The 27,152-nt window shown below is 40.0% G+C and overlaps 1 protein-coding gene across 3 annotated transcripts; it reads right to left on the bottom strand.

Moving 5' to 3' along the window:
* Positions 1-1,807: 1,807 nt before the first annotated feature.
* On the bottom strand, positions 1,808-25,620 carry LOC149318148 (phospholipid scramblase 1-like). Of its 3 annotated transcripts, none has more exons than XM_089509088.1 (9): positions 25,541-25,620; positions 16,694-16,725; positions 15,722-15,841; positions 10,507-10,655; positions 8,904-8,946; positions 7,190-7,416; positions 4,205-4,366; positions 3,175-3,336; positions 1,808-2,227 (listed from the first exon to the last, which is right to left on the bottom strand). In XM_089509088.1, exons 2-9 carry the CDS (start codon positions 16,698-16,700, stop codon positions 2,180-2,182), a joined length of 918 nt encoding a protein of 305 aa, XP_089365214.1. In that variant the 5' UTR covers positions 16,701-16,725; positions 25,541-25,620; the 3' UTR covers positions 1,808-2,179. The 3 variants fall into 3 exon arrangements, with proteins under 3 accessions (XP_089365214.1, XP_089365215.1, XP_089365216.1); XM_089509089.1 differs by lacking the exon at positions 25,541-25,620 and adding an exon at positions 21,879-21,899; XM_089509090.1 differs by lacking the exons at positions 16,694-16,725; positions 25,541-25,620 and having other exon boundaries at positions 10,507-10,681; positions 15,722-15,764.
* Between the last annotated feature and the right edge of the window lie 1,532 nt (positions 25,621-27,152).

Raw genomic sequence — 27,152 nt, 5'->3', positions numbered from 1 at the left:
AGGCTTTGTACAAGCGCATTGATGACGTTGGATGTATCCTTCGAGCCTGTGCAATGGATTTTTTCTGATGGAGTGCAGCATGCACAGAACTGGCCTCACTCTTTCAACCAGATGTTCGACTGCTGAGGCCTTGACAAGCATGGATGGTGGCAGCGAGGTCCTTGGGTCGTAGGTTTGATTAGAGTTTCCTTCTCTTAGATGGTTGACCTTACAGGGTTAGACGAGCACCATCTGCCCGGGTTTGGGATTAGAGTTTTCCTTCTCCTAGGATGGTTGCCGTAAGGCTAGAGAGCCCATCCTGCCCTTTGGCGCTCTTGGTCAGACCCTTCAGTTGTGACCTGTCTGGCATGAGAGGCCCTGCTGGTGGCTATTTTACCACCCCCAGCATAGCTCACAACATCATTAGGGTACACAAGCCTCTCCCCCACATAGTCAGAGCATAGCTGGAAGGGAATAGGAGGCCGGAAGATGACAGTTAAGGAGGGAGGAGCCTCTTTCTTCAGGCTAGCCCTGGTGGAGCTGGGTCTGCTTGATCACTCCCTCTCAGGCTGGCAGATGACATTAGATACAATGACATAGTAAAATGGTAAAATCCCTTATATAAAATGGCAAAATCAAGGCTTGCTCTTTGGAATTTGTACATATTTTTAAAAATATTTTCAAGCTGTGTATGGTTGAATCCTTGGATAAGGAATCCATGGAGGGGGCGGGGGGGGGGGGACAACTGTAGCTCCATAGTTGCATAGGGTGAAGTTAGTGGTATAGTTCCAAAGTTCTGTGCACAGTCATTTGACTAATGAGCAAATACATGGTTGGATCCAGGTTACCTCCCTTACAATCCACGCTGTACACTGAAGTCCTCTGGGAATTGTTTTCTCCAACCAGTCAGGACTAGACTGGCAACGGTTTCCCAGAGAACATTTTCATCTGCTGCCCCCAGGCTATAGAATGATCTGCCAGGAGAGATACAACAGCTGAAAATGCTGACTGCATTTAAAACAGCATTAAAAACATATTGAGTCAGTTTTAGATCGTGATTGTTTAAATCTGCATATGAACTCTTATAAATTCACTGCATATGAACTCTTATGATTTTATAGTGTTATATTTTAACGGTGTGTTTATGTGTTCTTAATTACGTTTTATATTTTAACATGTCCTACCCCACCTTGAGCCTCAAGGAGAGGCAGGAAAGAAACAAAAATTACTATGATTATGATTATTAGAGTAAAGAACACTTGGCAACTGTATTTGGGAACCTCCAAATATTGTTAATCTGCAACCTCCAACATTTGTCACTACTGACTATGCTGGCTAGGAAAAGAATCCACAGGTGCAATCTTTGGTGATGCCTGCTGCATATCTGTTCTTTTCAGGATGTTATACAATCAGGTGTCCTGTACCTCTTTGCACAACATGCCGTGCCTATATATGCAACAGCAACTAGGACGCTCACAAGCAAAACTCTATCCCCTTTCCCATCATTCAGTTGTGGCCATGTGCCTGGCTAACCCTTGCATATCAGAAGAAAGAGCAACCTTACAAGATGTTGCACACTTGACTTGGGAAGGAGAGGAGGCATGGGGGTACACCCTTTCCTATCCCTGCTCCAGCTCACCATGGTGGAGAAGGCCTGTGCTCCAACAGCTTGCTTACTGGAACAATGAACTGCAGTTTGCCAGTATATGGAGAGCCACATAATTCCCACCCCTTAATTAGAGGCTTATTTGAATATTTGTACACCCCTCTTTTCCCATTTCATCTTAAAAAGAATCAAACAGAAAACTTCAGCCTCAAAATTAGCTTATTTTTCTTCTTTACTCTTTCTGGCTTTTTGTCACATTGTGTCTGGTGAAGAGATCTGGAGATCCCAAAGATTCACACATTTTAACGAGCTTTTGGTTGGCCTGGAAAGGCATTATGCCAATGAAGTTTTGGGAATGATAAAGTCAGGTTACATTTCAATATATGGATTATTCTTAAGATGTTGACACACACAGAGAGACAGACAGACAGACAGCACAAAAAAACTGCAGCTATAAGCCCAGGCTGCCAAAATCAGTTCTTTTCATGAAAATCTCTCGTTATCAGCAGGCTTGGAATTCCCTGTCAGCCAAACAAGAAGAGAAGCAACAGGAGGATTTTCTCTGAAGCCAGCAAGACACAAAAGTCAGTTGTGTTAACTCTGCTGCTGTCTTCTCTGTCTTTGTTCAAAAAACATGAAATCCTACATGGGGGTGGAAAGTAGAAATTAGATGTACACCTACAGAAAAGCAAATTCCATACATCCAGTTTATTTTACCAAATATATTTATAAGAAAAGCTTTTTAAAGGGAGAAATCTGATGATGGCATCCATGGAGTCTAGCATTATGGACATGTGAATGAGAAGAAAATGAAACCTTGGTATTTTCTGTTCACATTTCTGCTAAGCAATCTTTTACTTGCATAACCAATACTTTACCTTTTAATGATAGCTTAGCAAGGCTATTTCCCTGACACTTTTTTCTGTTTACCACCATACAGTGCACCACAGAACCATGCAAATTTATTTCATGTACTTTCCTCTTTCTTTGCCATACTATTCTCTTTCTTCAGATTAATATGAGCTTGCCGTTACACTACCACCACAATTGTGAGGTAAAAAACAGATTATGCTGTAAATGTGTTGGTTGCCAGATCTCATTCTAAAAAGTGACACCTGGGCTCTGCTGCTTTTAAATTATGAGCTAGCTGTTTGGCATATATGCATTGTGCTTCCTATAGGAGCCCTGGTGGCGCAATGATTAAATGCCTGTACTGCAGCCACTCACTCAAAACCACAAGGTTGTGAGTTCAAGACCAGCAAAAGGGCTCAAGCTTGACTCAGGCTTGTATCCTTCCAAGGTCGCTAAAATGAGTACCCAGATTGTTGGGGGCAAATTAGCTTTCAGTTGTAAACCGCTTAGACACTGCTTAGGCGGTATGAAGTGGTATATAAATGAAGCTTGTTTTTTGTTTTGACTAAAAACCATCAGAAAATCCAATAGGCCTATAAAGTGCCCCCAGAGAAAAAGCAGGGGCAGGAAAACAAGATCCGCATGAAGATCCCAACACTGGATTCTACAGGCAACTCCTCCACCTCAGTGAACCTTAGCATTGTACCACCAAAAAAATCTGACAACATTAGACTTACAAGGAGGAATGAAGAGCCAAGAATAAGGGCTTTCATTTTAACATCAAGATCCAATGGGAATTCGATTTCAAAGTTGGTGGCTGCTATAGCAACCTCTCTTGCTAGTCCAGTCCATTGCTTAGAAATCCTTCCGATTGTCGATTTTTCATCTTGTGTTTTCACCTAAATTTTGAACAAATAATAGAAGTTCAGGAGCATAGAGCACACATTGCATGCAGAATATCTTATGTTTTGTCCCGGGAATCTCCAGAAAGGTTCAAGGCTTTCTAAAACCACTGGGGGCTTCTTCTGCCAGTCAGTGTAGATAATAATAAGGTAGATCAGTAATCAGAGTCAACATACAGAAGCTTCCTGTGTATCAATCTGGACCATGTGTGCCATTAATGCTCCAATATCAAGCATACTTGTAGAGGTAAGATGGCATAGAGGTAAGATGGTATAAAGAATGTGGGTGAGGGTGGGTTTGAGTGTTAATTTGTTTTTATTTTGGATTGATTTGACAATGTCAAGCATACTTTTAAAAGCCAAAGAGTCTGGGAGCCAGCAAATCCTAAGAAGTTACTCCAGCTGTAGCAGTGCTGTCATCAGTGGGTTCATCTATACTGTAGAAAAAAATGCAGGTTGGCACCACTTTAACTGCTGTGGCTCCAGCCTACAGAATTTTTGGATGTGTAGTTTTGAGAGGCACCAGCACACTGACAGGTAAGGATAAAGACCTTGTAAAACTACAAATCCCAGCATTCCTTAGGATGGAGCTGCAGCACCTAAAGTGGTGTCAAGCTGTATCATTTTTGCAGTGTATATCGCCCTGTGTTTTCAAGACTGAAGTGGCATATTAACCATGACAACAATGGCAGAACCAGACCATGTGCAATATAAAAATTCTTCAGGGCCTCTGCTGGTCCCAGAAACATGGAACAGTGGCTCCTGTTCTGGAGCTGGCCTTATTATACAGGATTCGGAGGGGGGGAAGGGTAATGTCAGCCCCTCCCACAAAGATCCATAAGGGAGGAATTTACATTTTGCTTACCTCAAAATGAACATCGCTGTAGTAGTGACATGGCACACAAGGCCCAGCCATTTTAAGTACATCTTTCCTGGCCACATTTTGGATAGCAAATTTAGGCAGACAGGGGTGCCACTTCTGCTTAATGTAGCCAATGACTGTGCCCAGTGGGGCCTGAACTTCCAACTTTAAAAACAACAACAAAACATTATAAGCATGAAGGCAAAGAACAAACCTTTTGTCCCTTGAAAAGGTACACAAATCCAAAAGAAGAGATTTACAAAACTGGTTTGTAATGAAAATGAATAGCAGAGGGCTCTGATCTGTTTTTAGGGACCAGCAGCTAAATGAAGAAAGACTACATGTTGCAGTAACCAAGACACCACAGTGTTGGATTGGAAAAGTTTTATTAGTTATAGCTATGAAAGTTTCAGCCATTCATGGGTCTGAATCCACTCGTCAAGCAACCCAGTCTGATTGCTGGGAAACATCTGAAGTGGCAAACATGGGATTCCACATGAACAAAAGGCAAGGTATGCATCTCTTGCCATCTGTGAGACTAGACCACTCAGCTCTGAGGAGCCTAGACCTCCAAAATCCTATATGGGCATCCCAAGTGGGTCTGATAGTATTACTAGCACTATCTCTCCCTTAAAACTAGAACTGGTCCCATGTAAAACTACAAAAAAGTGGTGATGTTCATGGAAGATGCCATGGATAGAGCATGCTGATTGAAAATTGATAGAACCAAACCCCACAACATGTAAATGGGAGGGTAGGCTGGAAGTTGGAGCCTAAACGATGGTGTGATCCTAAACAGTGGTTCCATACTCCCACAATGGAACTGAATAAATACCTCAGGAGTGCTGAGGAGAACCCTCTCCCAGCCAACTAGGCAGCCATCCCATTGGATGAAATTGCACACCATACAAGAAGCCACAAAAACTGCCTAAGCTTCCAAGACGATACCACTAGGACAGGAGACAAGATGTCTCCCTCCCCAAATGCTTGCTCCTCCAGGCACAGACTGCAGTACTGTTCTCCCAGTGATTCTAGGAACATTATTTATTGATGATGAGTATGGAATCATAGGTTGGTTTCTACTCTGAGCTAATGGTTCAGAAATGAAAGTATAAACCAATCTGAAATACAGTCGGCCCTTCTTATACACGGATTTTTTATACACGGATTCAAGCATACACGGTTTGAAAATGTTCCAAAAAAGTATAAATTTACCTTGATGTTCCATTTTTTATTAGGGGCACCATTTTGCTATGTCATTATATTTAATGGGACTTGAGCATACACGGATTTTGTTATACACGGGGGATCTTGGAACCAAACCCCAGCAGCGTATAACAAGGGTCCACTGTACATGCCTGAGACTTCCTCCTCCATACTAACTTACTCTCACAATTAAGATAATCAGAAAGAGCCCATTTCTGGGTTCCTTTGGAAAGAGAAGCACTTTATGAGGACACTGTAGGAGCACCCTGACTCTGGTGCAGTACAGACCGCCCCTTTTCTTGCCGGTTTGGGAAAATGCCACATCTCCGTGGTCCCGAAAAGCGGTGTCCTTGGGGCTTCAGGCCCCAAGACACCCCGACAGGTGCAGCCATGGGAGAAAGGAGCCGCCTTGCCCCTTTCTCCCATGGCTTCATTCCCACAGCCGTCTGGTTGCTGCACAGGAATGAAGCTTGCAGCTCCGCAACAAAAAGGAGCTGCCTAGAGCAGCTCCTTTGTTGCGGCGCCACAACCAGGAAGTGGCACCATTATGACGCCACTTCCTGTGCACCACATTTGGGCATTCAGCAGCAGTGACGGCGTCATGGTGACTCCCATGTAGATCAGAGGCCACCATGATGCCGATGTGGTCCCGTACTAGGAGTGTGTGAATGGTGCACGCTCCCTAACCCTAGTATCGGTGCAAGTACACTACTTTATGGCAGCCTGTACCGCACCTCTGATATGCCCTCTAAAGGAGATGTGGCCAATGCTATACTCTTCAGGTAGCAGGTTAAACTGTTTTCTGTCTCCACAAGCATTTAAATTTGTTTACAGTTTCATGTTACTTATATATTTTTTTCACTGCTTCAAAAAACAAAACAAAAACAAACCCAAATTAAATTGTTCTTGGCTTACAATTCTGGCTTGTCTCAGAGACAAGCCATAGTGCATGGCAATAAATTTATCCCATATTTAAAGTTCTTAGTTTGTTTAGTTATTCCCTGTTTACAGAAAGGGGAAAGAGACACACAAAACAGTTTCATGTTCCATCTGAAAATGCACAGTAAGAAAGAGCAACAATCAACATACATGTATTTACATACCTTTATAAATGTCTGAGAAGAAAATAATATGTTTACCACAGTTTGAATTGTTCACTTAGGATATATATACATTCTATAATTATAGTTTTTGATACCACAGTAACCATCACGACTCCATGCAAAGGAGTACTGGGGTGGGTTGTTGTTGTTATTTTCATTTTATGAGTTACTTAGAAATATCTGCTAGATAGCTCTAATCTTCTCCCCTAAACTACAATTCCAAAGCACTCTGAGAAGAAAGGGGCTAAATATTAAACAATTTTCATTTTATAGTGACGATAAAAAATTAGGGTGCCTGAAATGTAATTCAGGAGAGTACAGTAGAGTTCTGTAGCAAAGAACTGGCTTCCAACAAACTTCCAATTCCAGCATTCCTTTGCAAGAAGTTATGAGAATTAAAGTGATATTAAAATGATATGAAAGGTTTGCACAGATACATCTCTAAACTACCACTATGGAGTATTACAAAAGGGATTCTTACTCCTAGTATAACATGTTCCAGGTGACTCTCCATGATGAAAAGACAGAAGCAACAGAAACTACATCAACAGCACTGTGAAGGAATGTTGATAACTAACCTATAAATTTAGAGATGGTATTTTCCAAATCCACTATCTTGAAAACAAGGAGTATTTCTTTAATGAAAACAAGCAAAAGATAGTAGAGACATGCTGTTTACCTCTTGCAAGCAGCAAACACAAGGACAGCAGCAAATTGCACATTGAAAGTCCCTTGACAACTGCATGACCGGTTGCATTGTACAGTCAAAGAGCTTTATGGTGAATGACCGCAATGGTCCATAACAGTTCAGGTTGTAGTCATCATTTTCTTCAACTGCAAAGTATACCATCTGCCCCATAGAGTTTTTTACTTCGTATCTGTTGCAAGTTTCATAGCCACTTATAACTGAATGGGAAGCAAGATCCATACAACTATTTAGTAGTTCCAAATGCCTCATCATGAATGTTAATAACAACAACTAAAATCTCTAATAAGTTTCTAATTAGCCACCATTCATATTGTATAGGAACATTTGTCTCCCTGTGTCTTAAGCTCATGGAATAAAATGGCCAATGAGACATGAATACATATACCTGTGAAGATGCCTATAGCACTACAGAATGCAGTTAATTGACCAGATATCATAATCATGAAGCATTATAAAAAAAAAAAATTAAGGTTCAGATTTATCTAACCAATACAAGTACCTAGTGTATGTATAAATGAAGCAGAAAAAAATGTATAGATTTTCTAAATGACATTTTTATTATAAAATGTAATTTTTATACATTTAAGACTATAAATGCATTCCTTGACTCTAAAACATGTTTTGAGACACCAGAATTCTATCTGCAGGTGTTCCAGCTGCTTAAATATTTACAGAAGAAAAATTGGTGGCAGACATTTTTGAAGGATGGCATCTATAAATTCTGTTCTGGAACATGATGATGTCTACCCAAGTTTTTTCTGTGTCTCGTATAAGTAAACTAGGTGGTTTTCTTGGTTAGACAAACCAGAACAGAAATTTGTTAAAAGTAAAGGTCACATTGAGGAGGTTGAGAAATTTTGTAAGGCTACATTGCTGGGCGGAAATGTTGAAATGTGTTGGATATGAGCACACTTGAAAAGGTTGACATATTCTGAAATTCATCAAAATCACTTATGCTTGAATTATGTGGCTGTTCATTTGACCTAGCAAGATAATTCTCACACTTCAGATTTTATCTTTTGACTCAAGGTGAGAATGTTGCATAGCTTGGAAAAGTTGCTTTTTTGGATTACAAATCCCAGAATACCCCAGCAGCCTGGCCAGTGTCCTTACTGAATAAGGGATTTCAGATGTTGTAATCTAAAAGGGAACTTTTCTAACTTACTGATACTTCCAAGATACTTACTAGGACTGGTACTGTACTTACAATGGCATTTCTGTGAGAGAGCCCCTCTTTTGCAATTTAGCCAGTTCTCCAATGGCATTTTAGCTACCAAATATTAATATCAGACTCTTCTGGAAGACCTTGGCACTGATTGAAATTGGTTGGATTTAGAATTTTTTTTAAATGCTTAATTCTAGGATATATTTGATGCTGTGGTGTAATAATCATTTTTGAACTTGCAATGATTTTGTAGAAATTATTTTTGAAAATTCTTTATCAGAAGTATGAATGCTCTTACGACATTGGGTGCCCAGGTGGGAGACATTATAACAGGCATAATAAAATATGAGAAAAAATTGTTAATGCCAACTAGAGTAGATCCACTGAATTAATGGAAGTTTGATAAACCAACACTTATTAAATTCCATTGATCCAATGGGTCCGTACTAGTTGAGATTAAACACTGAACTGAGTCTTCAGTGTCCAACAATGTAGCATGTAAGATATGAAGATACATACTTTCCAAAATCTCAATCTGCTGATGAACTGCTATCTTGTCAATCTGTTACAATGGTAATAAAAAAATTGTAGTAGATGTTAAAACTGAAATCAATTACTGGATGATTACATCAGGTAATTATTTACAGTTCTGTAGTTCAATATATTTCCATGATGCACATGAAATATACTATAATTCTTAAATTCTATATTCTTAACTGGATTTCACACTGAGATGCTAGTGTCAGATAACTCATTAGAACCAGGTGGGTAAATATTAATGTCGTTAGAGTGGGGAGCCTTCTACTTGCTCTTGGAGTGTGGCTCCCATCAGCCCTTGCCAACAAACCCAAGAATGAAGAATCATTGAAATTATAGTTCAACAGCATCTCCAGGTTTACATTATGCTCATACATACGCTATAATTTGTTGTCCTTATGGGGCTTCAGGTCTATAAATTTGATTCTCTTGACAAGAGTTATATTGTGTGTGTGTTTGAATAACAAGCTGTGAACAACTGTGGTTGGTACTTAATGAATAATGTTTAATGATGTAACTGAGACCATCCCTAGATCTCAGGTTTTGGCAGCAAACCTCAGGGCCTGGGTTGATGCTGAACTGGCAACCATACTACCCATTGAGTTTCCATGGTTGAGTGGCGATTTCAACACGGGGGGGGGGGGGAGAGTCCTTGTCCAACACTCAAACCACTGCACCACACTGGCTCTCTATACACTATAATAGTGTTTAACATTAAGAAAATCACATTATACTTTTTGTCTAGGAATGAAAACAAAGAAAGGAGAGCCCCACATCAAATAGTCTGATATGTTATTATCTCCATTATTTAATTAAAGCTGCATCCACACTACAGAAATAATCAATTCTGACAGCTCTTTAACTGCCATGACTTTATCCTATTCTGGAAATTGTTGTTTGTTGTGGCACAAGAGCTGTCTGACAAAGAAGCCCAAATTTCTCACAAAATTACATTTTCCAGAATTCCACAGAACTGAGCCATGGCAACTAAAGTGGTGTCAAAATGGATTATTGCAGTGAACTCTTGGGATCCACAGGGGTTGGTTCCAGAGTTCCCAATGGGTATCAAAAATCTGTCGATATTCAAGTTCAATAAATACAACGGCATAGTAAAAAGGTGTTCCTTAGATAAAATGGCAAAATCAAGGTTAGCGTTTTGGAATGCACACATACACACACATACTTTCAAGCTGTGGATGCTTCAATCTGTGGATAAAGACTCTATGGATAAGGAGGGACAATTGTATTTCTGCAGTGTAGATACAGCAAGAGTCTGTAGCCAAGGCATCATGCTATCTTTCAGTTTAACCATTCTTCAGTGAGAGCTTTAGAATCCAACAAAGCTATAAGCATTTATGTGAGAGTCACTTGTTCATGGGAGACAGCATCTTTGCTTTAGCCCCCTCCAGTGATATGACATTAACTTGATTGTTACATTAATCCTATACACTTTTACTGAGAATAAGTCCTACTGCATTCACTAAGGCTTACTTCTGATCAGATATGTGAAGAATTACACTGCTCATTCTGTCTATATTTATTTATCCAGAAAGAAAAGAAAAAAAATCAGGAGAGAAGAAGATACCTGAGTTAAATATTCCAAGCCAGGAGGGCATTTAGCAGGTATAGGTGGAGCAGGCATCCAAGTTATAGCTGGAGTGACAATAGGCTGACTTTGAAATGGGATAGCACCATATGTTAGTGGGTTGCCTGGGAAAACTGTAGTGCCTTGTGCTATTCAAAAGCAAGGAAAAAAGAGACTACACAAATGTGAGGAAGTAATTCTGTATGATATAGATTTTTAAAGTAACCAAGCAGTCACTACTGAACACAGTTCACTGAGGGTCACCTTAAGGTCTGTTTCATAGTTTCAAGCCAAAATATACCTCTGCCTCCCGCCCCACTGTAGGCTTTAGAAAAAACAGATTATTGTACCCATGTTATCTAATGCAACTTATTTCCCACATGGCTGGAAATTGATAAACACTTTTTTTTTCATGAGGATACACTAAACAGCAATGACAAGACTTAGTGTTTGAATTGTACTTTCATGTGTTTCAGGCATTTCAGTACTCTTATTCCCGCATATTCCAGATGGGAAGACTAAAGCTGAAAGATACTTGTCAAGAGCCATCCCAGCCTCCTGATTTTTAGCTCACAGTCAGTTATTGTGCTACTTCATATTTCTGAGGGATGAAGTACTACTCACTGCTCTTCAGTTAGAAAACAGGAGGTGAATGTGATCAGAAGAGCCTGCCAGAAATACAGGCACAGTCATTTCCCTTCCACTGTTTTAATTGTATACCTCTGGCTGTGCCAACACATTCTTATGAAGTAAAGGCCAGTAGCTTCCATCAACAAATTGAGCAAGAATACATTCTCTCCTCACTGCAGCTCTCCATGCATCCCAAACACCTGATCTGGACAACTGGCAAGCCCCCCAGAGCTGATTCCAAGTGGGGCTTGGATAGCTGGAGACAAAGAAAGGGCAAAAACAAAAAAATCTGCCAAACTGGTTTTCCATTGTCATCATGACTTAAGATTTGAGTCAGTGGTTTTATGCCGAAATAAGCATGACTCTTCTACCTCCTCTCTTCATTTGAGGGATTTGCAGATTTGTTGTCATTCATCCGTATGAATCTGTTAGAAGTTCTCTGGAGTCCACTGGCTTGATCACCCAAGCTTCCACATTTGTAGATGATGATATTGTTAGGATGTGTGTTGAGGTTAAAAAAAAAAATAACAGCAGAGTCTTGGAGGTACATTAACAAAAATAGAGCTTTATTCAGCAGAGTCATAAAATTGAAGCAAAAACCACTGTAGAATGGCTCTGTACAAAAGAGCAAAAATAAGCATAGTACAGCTTCTAGTATATCAGCATACTACCTCAGTAGTGATCAGCATTACCAGTCCCAGCAGCATGTACAATCATGGAGAGCAGTCAGCCAGCATGAAGGTCCCTATATACTCCAACAGCACAAAGAACAAAAAATACCAGTATGCCCCCAGCAGAGTTGCAAAGCAGTTATAGTCTGCAGACTGGCTATGATAGCCACCTGGCCTATCTGACCAATTGCCCTCTCATTTAGTAATTGCAGGCTTACCTTATTCTGGTTACACCTACCATTTGCTACACTTTCATCCAGTCACAACTTACTGTGCTGACTTGCACATCCTGACAGATATTTTCTTGAGAAGTAGGTGTAAGTAATTTAAAGCATGATTCTTTGCACTGATTCTGGCTACTTATTTACATTATCAAATCAATAACACACACACACACAAATATATATACAGTTGTCCTTCCATATTCGCTAGGGTTAGAGGAACAAGACCCCCGTGAATATGGAAAAACCGCAAATAACAAAAACACTGTTTTTATCTGAGATGACACCTCTCTAGGAATCTCTAGGTTCTCCAGTGCAACTCTGTGGTCAATGTCCAACATACACTGACCATAGAATGGCACTGGAGTAGCTACAAATGGTCTTTTAGTGCCACTTTTAGTTAAAGTTGACCACAGAGTTGCACTGGAGGACCTAGACAGTCCTAGAGAGAACATATTAATGAAATCCGTGAATAATCAAATCCGCAAATATCAAAGCTGCAAATATGGAGGGATGACTGTACACACATATATACACACACTCCACTCAGAGAGGATCATAGGCACTTAACTTATATTTTGGCATTTAACTTATACATTGGCATTTCACAGTTTAGGCTTGCATTTTAAATAGACTTTACACTGGTAAGAAATTCAACATCTTACACATCACTCTACCTTCATAATCTATTGAGGAATTTTAGATATATAACTGTTAAAAAGTTTCTGCTATACCTCTAACAGTCAACCATGGAGGAAACCATACTTTTCCACAATTCATTTGTATATCAAAAGTGCAGGCAGTAACTAACAATCTACCTATCACCCAGCATTATCAAATATGGTAATGTTCAGCCTATAACAACACACAGTTCATTTTCTTGAAATTTGTTGTTTTTGTTGATTCACAACTAGTCAACATAGTGCAATGAGTGCACTGCCAGCCTTTAACATGGTATAAATTAGGTTTCTTGTTTAGCTACTGTATGCCTATAAAGCAGATATTGGCCTGTTACAGACTGCTAAAATAAAGCTGCTTCGGGTCTCTTTGGAGGCATGCTGTTTAAATGATGCACGCATCCTAAGAATCCGGAAGCTGCACCAAAGCTTTACTCCAGTGCTTAGGAATGGAGTGTGGCTTTGGCGCGGCCTCCGGACTCTTAGGACCCATGCATCATTTAAATAGCGTACCTCCAAAGAGACCCAAAGCAGCTTTATTTTGGCAGTCTGTAACAGGCCGCAGTTTTCTAAATGTTGTTGGATTACCACTCTGAGCAGTGTAGCAGAACAGCCAATTGTGCAGAATTATGGAATCTGCAATCAAACCGCCCTTTGTTGCAGTGAATGTGGATTTTGACCAGGTTTTGAGCAAGCATTTTTTAGCTTAATGTATTTGCAGAGATGTTATAAGGCTAATATTGTGCTTCAAATTTCTTGAAGGGATAAGATGTATCATAAATGTTCAAAATGCAGACATACAGAAAGGACAGGGCTTTTGTGAATATTTGTGTACATTCAACTTTACCTCTGTCTTTCAAACTGCCCCCATTAAATCTACAAAGGTTTAAAAAAACAAATGCAAAAGGAGAGAAACAGTAGGCACATTGCAGACTGTGTGTGTATATGTGTGCATATCCCCATACAAAAATTCACAAGATTTTAAGGGCGAAAAATCCACTAGAGGGCACACACACACAAAATTGCAGATCACAGAAGAACTTGCAAAAATAAAGGAATGGCTCGTATTCTGTTATGTAACAGGTATGTTATATAAGCACTGGCTTTGTTTGTTGTACAAAACAGGAAGCAGATATTGTTGAAAATTCTTGCTTATCAGCAATATGCAGACTGGCTATATGCATGAAGTTCACTCAGTCCCAGAGGATTCCTAAGCAAGCAATAGTGACTAAAGCAGGGATAAGCAATTTGAGCCACTCCATCATCATCCCACAACATTTTAACATTGGCTATGTGTGCTAGGCCTTATGGGAACTGTAGTCCAACAACATCAGAAAGGCTACAAATGCCAATCTCATATTTTTACTGATTTAATCTTGGCTTTCGATTCAATTTTAAAAAGTGTTCAAATAAACAAAGATTCAAATAAAGTATGTTTCTAAGTATGTTTCTAAGAGGCTGTGCAGACTATCCCTAAGGGGCGGCCTTCAGCCACCTCCAGCTACACTGGATCAGGGCCGTGGCAACTGCATGCCACGGCCCCAATCTGGCCTTTCCAGGGTGCAAAAAGGAGTCACAAAAAGCTTCCGTTATTACCCAATTACACATTCATTACAGTTTACGCATGGGGCAGGAATGGGAGAAGCATGCGGAGGTGTGATAATCTTCCCCCGATTGTGCTATTGCTACAATTTAATCATGTTTTAATGACACTTTCCTCCAATGTGAAAAAGTCCACAGAGGTGGAGATTCAGGGCCTGAACAGACAGGCCAAAATAAAGCTGATTCAGGTCCCTTTGGAGGTATGCTGTTTAAATGACACACACATCTTAAGAAGCCAGAAGCTGCACAAAAGCTGCATTCCAGTCCTTAGGACTGGAGCATGGTTTTGGCATGGCTTCCGGCCTCTTAGGACGCATGCAGCATTTAAACAGCACACCTCCAAAGAGACCCAAAGCAGCTTTATTATTACCTGTCTGTTCGGGCCCATAGTTTCAATTTAAAACCAGTTCAGAGTTCAGACCTAATCTAACAAAACTGCACTGTTTGTTTCTAAAGGAAATGACTACAGCTGCTAGATATTCTCAAAGAACATTCATGCAAATAATGTTTTCTGATGATGGAGTCCACCATCATCAGTAAAGTCGGGAATGTGAGGACTGAATGAGTAAGTGAGCCAGCAAGTAAATAAGACAGCGATCCTCCCATCATTCACTCACTGACTTGCTTACTCATGAGGAGATGTCCATACCTACATCATCAATAGTTAAATAAAAGGTGGCCCAAGACTGATGGAGGTGGGAGAAGAAGGAATATACTGTACATGTATTTACTGGAGTAAAAAACAAACAGTGTTGATTGGGTGAGTAAAAATCGGAAAAACACTTGGGAATAGGGGAATGAAGAGGGAGGGGTGGCCCAATCTAACCCCTCACTTCTGATCTCATAACTGAGCATATACTGAAGGGCCAGACTGCTGGAACCAGTCACCACCCCCTCCAAAACAGCCCTCTTCCCATCCCCAGTTTTACACTGAAGCCACCTCTGAGTACAGACTAAACACAGGATTATCAAGATTTTTAAAGGTTAAAATGTAAAGTTTTTTTTAATCGTACCTCTAAACTGCATTCTCTGTAAATTGCCTGCAACTTCCCTGCAAATTCTAAAGAACTTCATGTGAATTGTTCACCGTGCCTCTGGAGTGAGGTTTTTGTTTTGCTTTTGTTTTGTTTTTTTAATGGCAGTGTAGATTAGTTTCCATCTCTCACCATGAGCTATTCTGGCTAGGACAGGCTAGGACTTGCAGAACATGCTTCTCAGATCTAATTTACATTGCCCTATGTTGCTTCTCAACACTGTTTTTGCTTCGTCTGTTGTGCTTTTTGATAAATTTTTAATAATAGTATAATGTAAATTAAGAATATAATCCTAATAGCCCTATTTCAGAAATTTGTGTTTCTATGATTAAATTAGGAAACCTACATACACCCGCCCACCCCAGCCCTGCAATGCTTACCTGGAATAGCAGATCCTGATATATAATTATTAAGGTTAGATGTATACAATAGAAAACCATGCTGGCTTTGGGGAGCTGGATAAGGTGGTCCTGGATATGCTGGAGGTGCAGATCTGTTGGCTGGAAGAATAATAATAAATTTGCATTATATCTACCTTCAGAGGAACTGAAATGAATGGAACTGGTACATTATTAATAACTTACTTATGTTTCATTGATTTTTATAAGTTTAATCTATGTGGGAGTCATGTTGAATTTAACTCTTACTAATTAATGCTGAACAAAAACAACATACACAGTAACAATGTCTGAAATATTAAAAAAATAAATATTTATTTTAAACTTGTATTGTAACCTTGAATTGTACTTATAATTTGTAATTACAATTGTAATTAGGTACAATTTGTAAGTCTCCAGACTGCTCAGTTGAAGAGGGTGTCACTTTCTTAGGAATTATGGAACCAGTAGCAAATTGTCAGGTATAGATTAGATGTTCTATCATGATATGATATTTCTAGTTCTGAAACACACATACTGAATATATAGTGTGCCCTTTCCTTATGTGGGAGATCCATTCCAGACCCCCTCCCCTGCAGAAGGCAAATACTGCGTATGTTTGAGCCCCACTGAAAACAATGCAGTTGTGCAAGTGGTGCGGCATGGCATGCGCACCATTGCTCTTCCATCGCATGACTTTCAGCATAAGCTGAAAGCTGTGTATAACACGGGTGCACTCTATCACAATATTTAAGATTTAAAATCTAAATTTTATGTTATTTTTATCAAATAATGGGAGTTGCTATCTAATATTACCTGTATTATATAATTTCTTCCATGGTAAGTTGAAAGCTTAGTGCCCCACCCCCCTTTTTTATTTTAGACAAACAATAATAGCCAGGCACAAGAAAAGCTTCACTGATGTTCTACTGAAAAATATACATAATGGATACACAAAAACATAATGTTACTTACATTGCATTTTTTGGTCTTCTATTCAGTGATTTCTAAAAAGAAAATATACATATATGTTCATTTATTTATTTATGTCACAAATTTATATACCAATTAGAAAACAGACACACACACCTAATCCTTTACCAAAATGGGATACAATATGAAAACACAGTAAAATTCAAAAGTAAAATTTCTACATGTAGAAGAGGTACTAACAACACATTGAGCAAAAAAATTAGTACTGTACTGGATGTTTACCTTATGCCTAAAAGACCTAATTTGGGGTGTAGAGATTAATTTTAGTTACATCTTTAATGTTTCTTCTATTTAAGGCCAGAGAGCATGCAGAAGAATCTGAAAAATATTCTCAAACAATCAAAGTGGACAAGTGGCAAAGTAAGAAATGAGGAGAATAATATAGGAGATTATCAAATGGGAATTATCCTGTCCTTGTCCCATTCCTGTCCCATCCTTCCTGCGCAATTGTGGAAAGGATATTCAGACAATGTTGAGCAGATGCTGTCATTAACCAGTCTGAAAAGTGTGATTGACCATGATCATGCAAAAGACTTTCAGATGACGTCATACAAATTCCGTCATTAACCTGTCATTAAAGTGACATTGGCCAGAATTTTGCATTAATGGAAGTTCATGTTTTTGCAATGCTGCTTTAAGGATGGGTTAATGGCGGGATCAGCACTATGATTTGAAAGCCTTTCATGCTATCACAGTCACAGATGGGTTAATGATGGGATAAGGATGGGGGAGTGATCCCATCCCTATCCTGTTTGTGTGTGATAATCTCCTTAGTCTTGAGATGTCAAAGGCCTTGCATTCCAGTACTGACATCTTAAACTTGGCTCATTAGAATAGATGTGGCCATTCTTCTTCTTCTAATGATTTCAAATCTTTCTGTTTGTTCTCTGACATCTCTGGCAAAAATGAAAAATATTGCATTTGATTGAATTTGGGGGCCAAAGGTATCATTGGTGTCTAACACATCAAAAGCAGAAGAGCACAGAGTGCCTGAAGCTGCAAAAGGAGTAATTAAGATAGAAAAAGAGAAGGAAGCACATACTGTTCCGCTTTGGTAGGAACAGTCCCAATCTATCCTCTGTTATCTCACTATTTCAGTTGCTTTTAAAATGTCCAATTTTCTCTCTCCTTCTACTTTCCCCCTTTATGTTCTACTTTACTTCAATTGCTGCAAATTGGGGCAAGCAAATCCATACTGCCCAGAATATTCTAGTACTAGTGAATGTAGTACTCAGAAATTAAATATATTTAAAAACTACAACCAGAATTTCATTTGTTGTACAATTTCTTGGCTCCCTGGATTTTCATAGGATATTCATGTCACTAGTCAAGTTGTGTCCTATTCCATTTCTGCTTCTATGTTTTTAATATTAGGCTGCTCATTTTCATTAAATATAGGCACTGCTAACCTCCATTCTACTGCTTTCTCATATGTGCATGTTTTTGTTGTCACAAGGCATCCAAGTGTTTTTGTCTCGTATGCTAATTTTTGATGTTAACCACTCTTGAGTTGATCTCAACCCATGGTGAGTCTGTGGATGAGACATCTCCAAGACTCCCTGTCCTCCATTGCATTGCTCCGTTCATTGCACTCCTCTAAACTCATACTTGTGACCTCCTTAATAGTGTCCATCCATCTAGCATGTGGCCTTCCTTTCTTTCTCTCTTCTGGTAGGCCTTTCGTAATTAGTCACATGCACACCTTGAGCAAGTCACCTGTTGGCCCTGCAAAGATAGATTATCCCACCCCTCTTTGTCTTTTATTATATTTGTTCTTATTTACTCTAGTTCCTTGATTGTAATTTTTTAATTGGGTTGGCGGGTTGTGGGGGAATTTGTTTTAATGGTAACTGATATTTTACTCTATTGCATTGTATGGTTTTTAAGAAGTTGTAATCTGCCTTGATTCCTTGAGAAAAGGTGGGCTATAAATAAATCATATTATTATTATTATTATTATTATTATTATTATTATTATTTCTACTTTCCTCCTTTACTTTCCTCTACTTTCCTAGCATTATTGTTTTTTTCCAATGAGACATATCTTCTCATGATGTGTCCAAAGTATGACAGCCTCAGTTTTGTCATCATGGCTTCCATGGAGATTTCTGGCTTGGACAGATTTGTTTGTCTTTTTGGCTGTCACAAAATCATCAGCATTCTTCTCCAGTACAGAAACAATGCAGTTTGACACCACTTTAAGTAGCTTGATCTGATGGAATCCTGGGATTTGTAGTTTTACATTGTTGTTAGCTTTTTCTGCCAAAGTGTGCAGGTGTCTCAAAAACTACAAATCTGAGAATTCTGTAGGATGGAGCCATGCCAGTTAAAGTAGTGTCAAACTGTATTATTTCTACAGTGTAGACGAACCCAAAGTTTGTTTACATTCAATTATCAGAAATCAAAGGTGTCACTATCTCAGCTAGTCATGAAAAAAGGTTTAGTTTGTGGAGTATTTAGGATTTTGGAATTCTGGGTGAGGGAGACTCCACCTGTACATGTTGACTTACAATTCATCAGTTGATTCAATGGGTCTATTCTTGTTGAAACTACAGTGGTGCCTTATCTTACATGAGGGATCCATTCCAGATCCCCCCACATAAGCCAAAAGATTAGTATACTCGAGCCCCATTCAATATAATGGGACTCATGCTCACAGCATGGCAGAGTGCATGTGCCATGGGTGCACACCATTCATTCCTTTCTTGCGCAGCTTCAGCATAAACTGAAAGCCATGTATAGTGTGATTGCATATGGCATGGGCGCACTGTAACATGATTCCAGCCACAGTATATTTCACAAGTTTTGAGAGTCAGAAAATGTTGGAAATGATCAGAGCAAGATAAGTGTCTGCATAGCTACACTCTGCAGATTTTACTATGCTGGCTATTCTTCACTGCAGCCCATCTAGAGGGTCAATGTTATTTTAATTTATGAACAAAATGTCCTACATCTAGTGTACCCCTAGTTCTGAATTGCATGGAGCCAAACTGGAGTGATTCTGCTTTTGAAATATGTGTTCACAAAGGTGCAAGGTACTTTGGTCCATTATTTTAAGTAAAACAAATATGTTTCATTCAGTGCAGTACAATATAGCACACATTTCCTCTGTAAAGTGGCCAGGAAGCCAAGGCCTGTTTTTTTAAAAAAAAAGATAGGCCAAAGGATATTGTACTTTTGAGAACAGGAATTTGAAAAATGGAACTGTTGCCATTATATTGTGAACAATTTGGCTTATATAGAAGTCCATTAAGACAGAATGGCTTAAAAAAAACATACTGACCACAGCGGCTGCTCAGAAAATGGGCAAATGAAATATTGTGCATTAATGCTAGAAGATATAGCACTGACTCAGCTGCAGCAATTGAGTCTGACCTAGCCAGACTCAATAGCTACAAAAACCACAATCACCAATATGAAAAAAATCTGAGCTTAGTAGCAAAACATTGTATTGGAAGCTAAGGTAAAGTGCCCTTTCCCCAGTAAAATTCCAGGTAATTTTAGGAATTTTACCTATAAATAAGGGGCGGGGGTGAAGTAGTATATTCATTTTCTATTTTTCATCAAATACACACCTTTACCCCTTTCCTTGCCATCCTCACCAAATTTTCCACTGCATGGTGTGTTGCAACAGTTGAAACAGCAAGTGGTGTGAAGCATGGTAGAAAGCAACAAGAGAAGGAGAGAGGGGAGCACAGTAGGAAGAAACCACACAGCATTGGCTTAGAATGCTGAAGCACACACAGGAAATGAGAGGAAGGTCTGTGTGTGCCAAGGATAGCAGGCACAATTGTTCCTGAGTCCCCTCATTGAATGGCAGTTAAAGTGGTGTCAAACTGGATTATTTCTCCAGTGCGGATGCACCCTTTGATTACATAACAGTTTTAAACTGCACCATCCAAAAGGATACAGTGGTCCCTTCCCATACCAGAGGGATCTGTTCCGGACCCCAGTAAGGGAAATTCCACATATGCTCGAGCCCCATTAAAGATAATGGGGCTCATGCCCACGATGGCGTGTGGTGGCATGTGGTGCGTGCACCACAGATGCGCGAGCCATTACTCTTTCTAGTACACAGTGTCGCTTCTTCCGGTATAACTTTCAGCATATGCTGAAAGTCACATATATCATGCCTGCATATGGTGCAGGTGCACTGTGTTTGTAAAATTTCTGCCACACACCTTTTTATTGTCAAGTTTCTTATTGTCAGGTGTTAAAATTCACTTTGAACTACAAGCTCATGGGTTACACTTATAGCAGCTTTCCAATCACCAAACGCTCAGCTGAATTCCTAGGTATTACATTTCAGTACAATAGCAATTGTAAGATAAGATAGTAGCATGAAGTAAGTTTTAAATTTGTCCTCAGGTATGAGAACTGGTTCATATAGATGATGAATTATTTTTTCCCTTTTAAGATTCTCCATAAAAGTACAACAAATGCCCAACTTTAACCAACCTGGGAGGAAAGTACCTGTGTACTTTTCTTGTGTACTTTGCAAGTGTGAGTACATCACACTTTTAAACATTTGTAAAGCACAGTTGTAAAATTTCTGCCACACATCTTTCTTTGGCAAGGGTCCATAGAACCTCTCAAATATTTCCGTGTGCCTAAGGAGACTTTTTCAAACAGAAACACACCCTCAGCCACATATGGTAGGCACACAGGGAACAAATTTTTAAATTGAGAATGAGAACGGATATAAGTCAAGAGTGGACAGATTTGTTCAGACTAAGGAAAAGCTTTACATGGTGTGCCCAAGCCTTTGGCCATGTCTGAGATGCAGAGTGTCCAGGAATGATGTGGAGGGTATCTGGTGGTAGAGGCTGTTAAGTTAGATTCTACTACTTTGGGGTCATTCCCAATGGCGAAATTACCTGCGTTCAGATTCGGCTCTGCCCCGCTATCTCAATCGATTCCAAAAGGTTCTCACAATGAGAAGGGGGCCTGTTTGGAAACTATTTTTCCCGTTGGCACACTTGTTGTTCCCATTGGAGTTGGGGAAGATGGAGCAGCCCTTCTGCTAGTGTGCTCCCCCCCCCCTGGGTCCCTTTGGAAGATCCCAACTGACCCCCTTCCCTTCCCTTCCCTCCCCTCTTCTCCTTTTCTTTCTTCCTTCATTCCTTCATTCTTTCTCTTTCTCCCCCTCTTTTCCCTTCCTTCCTACCTTCCTGCTTTCCTTCCCTCTTCCTGCTGGGCCTCCACTGCTTCCTTTTTTTCCTCCTCCCAGCTCCCTCCCTCCCTCCCTTCCCTCTTTCCTGCCGGATTTCTGCCACATGCCTGAAGAGACAGCTCTGTGGAGATTACCACATGGGGGGTGGAGGGGAAAGAAAAAGGCATATTCCCAGGATGATCGCATGATCACACATTAGATTTTCAAACATCACACTCAATTGGGGCGTCTCCTAGGAAGAAACAGCAATTAAATTGGAACAAACTAATTATAGGACATCTAGTGAATAAGCTTCCCAATACCACGATTGAAGCATGATTGCCAGGATGTGAAAGCCAATCACGCTTCAACCACAACATTGGGAAAACAATCCAGGGATTTTAAAGGGGCAGCACCAGCTGGGCATCTTTACATTTTAAAGGGAACTGCCCGGGGATTGTTCATTTTTAAAGCAGCTGTGGGCAGCAACTAGGGACATTTAAATTTTAAAAGGCTGCAGGAAGCAACCCCAGGAATTTAATATTTAATATTTAAACCACGAATGCACACAACAATCAGTTCCAATGTAATATCAAATCATTATCTGATATGTGCAGAAAGCAATTCTGTGGGTTTTGGCTATCCAGAATCCAGACAAAATGCAGGTACTTACAGTAGGGGCCTCTAAACCAGATATCAGGTTGCAACCTACAGTCCTAGAGGAGTTTACACTCTCCTCAAAGGACTATATTCACAGTCTGGGGGTACTTTTTGATCCATCGCTTCACATGAGAAATCAGGTGAATGTGACGGTCCAGAGTGCCTGTTATCATCTTCGGCTGATACACCAGCTGAGCCCTTTCCTGGAACCTGGGAAACCTGAAACTGTAGAACATGCACTGGTAACCTCAAGACTTGATTTTTGTAATGCGCTCTACATGGAGCTACCCTTGTGCCTAGTTTGAAAACTGCAATTGGTACAGAATATGGCGGCGAGGTTGATCACTGGATCATCTAGGAGCGATTATATAACACCAATATTAATGTCACTCCACTGGCTACCTATTAGTTTTCAGGCACAGAACAACGTGTTGGTTATCACCTTTAAAGCCTTACATGGCTTGGGCCCAACGTATCACCTACGTGCATACAATCTGCCCTTCGCCCTCAGGTCCTCTGGGAGAAACTTACTGCAGCCTATAAAGACAAGATTGATTGCGACCTCTCAAAGGGCTTTTTCTGCAACCACACCCAGACTGTGGAATGGCCTGCCGGATAAGATCTGTCAAATCACCAATCTAGATGACTTCAAGAAAGCTGTAAAGACAGATCTCTTCTGGCAGGCTTTCCAAGAATAAAATACTCGGCTATGTAGTGACCCCCACATATATCTTATGACTCTGCCTACTGCTATTGTTTTAATTGTTCATGTAATTTTAACCTTAAACTGTTTAATTCTTTTTTAAAGGGATGGGGGAATATTTTGTACAGATGGTGTATTCTTTTAATATTGTAAGCCGCTTTGATTGTTTTTACAAAAAGTGAGGTAGAAATAAAGTTTTATTTTTTTTTTATCTTTTCTGTGTTAGAGCTTCACTATGTGAAAATACTGAGGGCTAAAGTGCCATTATTCCTTTCTCTTTTCACTACTGCAATTATTGCTGCATTGGCCCTGGTGTGATAATCTCCTATTAAAAGAGGAACAAAACAGTAAGTAAACCCATGAGCCAAGCTTGGCCGAACTGCTTTTCCTCTCCCTCAGCCTCAGTGAGTATTAATAAAAGGAGCAACATATCAGAACAGTGGCCAACAAGAAGAAACCAAGCAATAAGAACTCAGAGTAGCACTTGCAGCCAGGAAGAATTATTAAATAATTATCCAATAAAGCAGGGATAGGAAATATGTTATTAGACTGCAGGTCCCATTATCCCTCTTTGCTGGCTATAGTGAGATTGAGCTGCTAGGAGCTGGAGTCCAGCAACATCTGTAGAGCCACATGGTACTCAGCCAGGTGGCTGGGAGACTGCCTTCCCCTCTATTCTTGGATAACACTAATAATGCTGAAAAGGATCCGACCAAACCAAAGCAAAAGGTCAAAATACCTCTCTATAACAATGGCGCAGGACAGATCGCCCCAAAAGGGCGGATTCCCGGTGCCTGTTTTTCCGCCAGAGGGAAGCCGCAGCTGCCAAACCGCATGGCTTCCCACCAGCAGAAAAAGAACCCGTGAAAAGTGGGTTCTAAAGCTGTGGCGGTGGCACAAAGAGTGCACCACTGGTGCACTGGTTACGTAAGCACCACATGGCACCGTGTGGACACCATGGCAGCACTAATATATACAGGGTGACACCATTGTTACACCCTTGTCACGTGCTAGTGTTGTGGAGCGTGTGGGCGCTCCGCCCCCAGGCAAACCTAGCATGTGACAGGGGCCTCACAAAGGGCCCGTATGTACAGGGCCTATGATAATCACTCAGACCTCTGATTGTGACTTGTTTTAGAAATGGGTTTGGAATCATGTGGACTTCCATACATTGTTGGACTGCAGTTCCAGAATTCTTTGCCAATGGCTAAAGTGGCAAGAGCTGGAGGGATAACAGCTGGAGGACCATATGACTCCGACCCCTAGCTTAGACACACAGGGATCCCTACCTGGAACAACTGGATAATAGACCAAAATCAATAGGTACAGCTTTTTCTCAGCACCCAGTGATAGAAAGAAAACTACCTGTCCTTTTTGGCTTGAGTCTCTGTGTCACACTAGAATTAAACTGGAACAAATATATTATACATAAAAAAAGAAGTTTCCTCTTCCCTTTGCATTCATACGCCTTCCTTTGTAGCTTTCTGGGACTTTAAAAGAAAGGCAGCATTAAACGTGCAACTGATCATTTGCAAAGTGAATTGCTTTTGGATAAATACTCTTAAGGTCCAATTTCAGGGTGCTTCCGGGTGAAACTTTTAAAGTGTACGTGACTTGCCTTGTTTTCCACAAAGTTATACTGAGAAGGATGGCGGTGGAAAGAGAGGCAGGAATCTTTTACCCTTTATATCAACTCCTCCCACTTATTTTCTCTCCTGTTTCTATGATCTTTCCATACTCAAAAAATAAAAATCCATTCTGGGAAACAGAGGACTTCTTCTTTTAGTATGTTAAGGCAGAATCCTTTAGAATCACAGAATCATCGAGTTGAAAGAGACCCCAAGGGCCATCCAGCCCAACCCCTTGCCATGCAGGAATACATAATCAAAGCAGTCCTAACAGATGGCCAGTCAAGGTTTTAAAAACCTCCAAAGAAAAAGACTCCACCACTCTCCGAGGCGAGTTCCACTGTCAAACAGCTCCTACCATCAGAAAGTTCTACCTAATGTTTAGGTGGAATTTATTTTCCTGTAGTTTGAATCCATTGTGCCATGTCTGCAGCAGCAGAAAACAATCTTGTTCCATCCTCAATCTGACATCCTTTCAAATATTTAAACACAGCTATCATGTCACCTCTTAACCTTCTTTTCTCCAGGCTAAACATACCGAGCTGCCTAAGCTGCTCCTCATAGGACATGTTTTCAAGACCTTTCACCATCTTGATCACACTCCTCTGGACACACTCACACACCCACCAATCTCTGCCCCCTGTACTGTACACTATTTTCTAATCTGGTGGAGAGGACAACAGTACCTTGCTACTCGTCTCTCTGATCCTTCTTCAGTCCCCAGCTGGAGACTATTAATAGTGAATAATGACAGCGGAGTCTCTTTAGATGACTCTTTGCCTTTGCCCTGCACTAAAAAAAGCCAACACTGGAAAAAGCCAGGGGGAGGCGGGGAGGGGACAAAGACCAGCCTCCAGAGACACGCTTGGAAAGGGAAGGGCACAAAGTTGTAGCTACTGCAGCTTTATACAGTTTACGAATGCTGGAAATTGACGTCCAATAATATTTGGAAAACTACATGATTCTCACTCTTGCTCAAAAAGAGTGCAGAAATAAGTGTTTATTATAACTGTGCAGATTTTTTACTCATCTGGTTTTGCCAGTTCTTTATTTCACAATGTTATTGGTGTCCTTTGAGATAGGAAGAGAGGGGAGTATGTCATACTCATCTGCTTTTGTCTGTGGCAGGGAGGTTAACAGTGCCAAATGAAAGCCAAAAACAGGGTTTAGCTAAAAACTTAGAAGGAACTGGATGAAACAATCCATTTTAAAGAGGTATCAAAAGCATTGTATGTGTTGGACAAACATGAGAATAATATTTTAGAAGAAAGCTATTTCCAAATAATATTCGTACCAATCCAGTAAAAAACAAAAACAAAAAACCCTTTAAAAAAAAAAAAGGCAAGTCTGCTTCTGAGTAAGCAAAACCAGCCAAAAACTTTCTATTCCAAAAAGAAAGAAAAAGAAAGAAAAAGAGGAATTCCTCAACAGGAACATTTTACTTGCAATGGGAACCAGAATACTCTTTCCATGTAATTTATGAGCTTGGTGCATCTCAATTAACTGTGTGTGTGCGTGTGTGTGTGTGTGAATATTTTTGAATTGTTGAGTGGTTGAATCTATAGATGCAGAAGCTAGGAATACAGAGGGTCAGCTGTATATAGACTACTTGAACAGTCTTTGCAGGTTGCAGCAAAAAACCAGTGAAACCCTACAAATTGCAGCAAGTTGCAGCTTTAAGATTTGTATACTGTCCTTTCCTCTTGCCCGGAGTTCAGTTCACCAAAACTGGCAAATTTATAATTTGGATTTAATAGAATAACATATTGTGTTTGTATGTGTGGTTTTTAAAAAAGCTTATTTATGACTAATTTATCATCTGTTATTATATATTGTTTATTGTTTAATAATTTATTATGTATTATTATTATGTAAATAATAAATTTAACAAGGAAAATGGTGTGGAGCAAATGGTGCAATGTGGAGTCAAAATAATGGGAAGGAGAGAAAAAAACACAATTGGTACTATAAATACTATAAATTGGTACTATGCTAAAAAAAACAATAGGAGCCCTGGTGGCACAGTGGTGAAATGCCTGTACTGCAGCCACTCTCTCACAAACCATAAGGTTGCGAGTTCAATACCAGCAAAATGGCTCAAGCTCGACTCAGGCTTGCATCCTTTTGAGGTCGCTAAGATTGTTGGGGGCAATTAACTTACATTTTGTAAACCACTTAGGGAGTGCTTAAGTGCACTGATACACGGTATACAAATATACTTGCTATTGCTACTAAGGCAACCTATGTCTCACTGTGGGGCTCTTACATTTATGTCACTAGTGGGAAGGATTAGAGCTT

The sequence above is a fragment of the Sceloporus occidentalis genome, unplaced genomic scaffold (genome assembly GCF_023333645.1).
Source record: "Sceloporus occidentalis isolate IW3139 unplaced genomic scaffold, rSceOcc1.0.p SCAF_2, whole genome shotgun sequence".
Taxonomy (NCBI): domain Eukaryota; kingdom Metazoa; phylum Chordata; class Lepidosauria; order Squamata; family Phrynosomatidae; genus Sceloporus; species Sceloporus occidentalis.
Note: the sequence above shows the minus strand (reverse complement) of the source record. Positions and strands in the feature narration are given on the sequence as shown.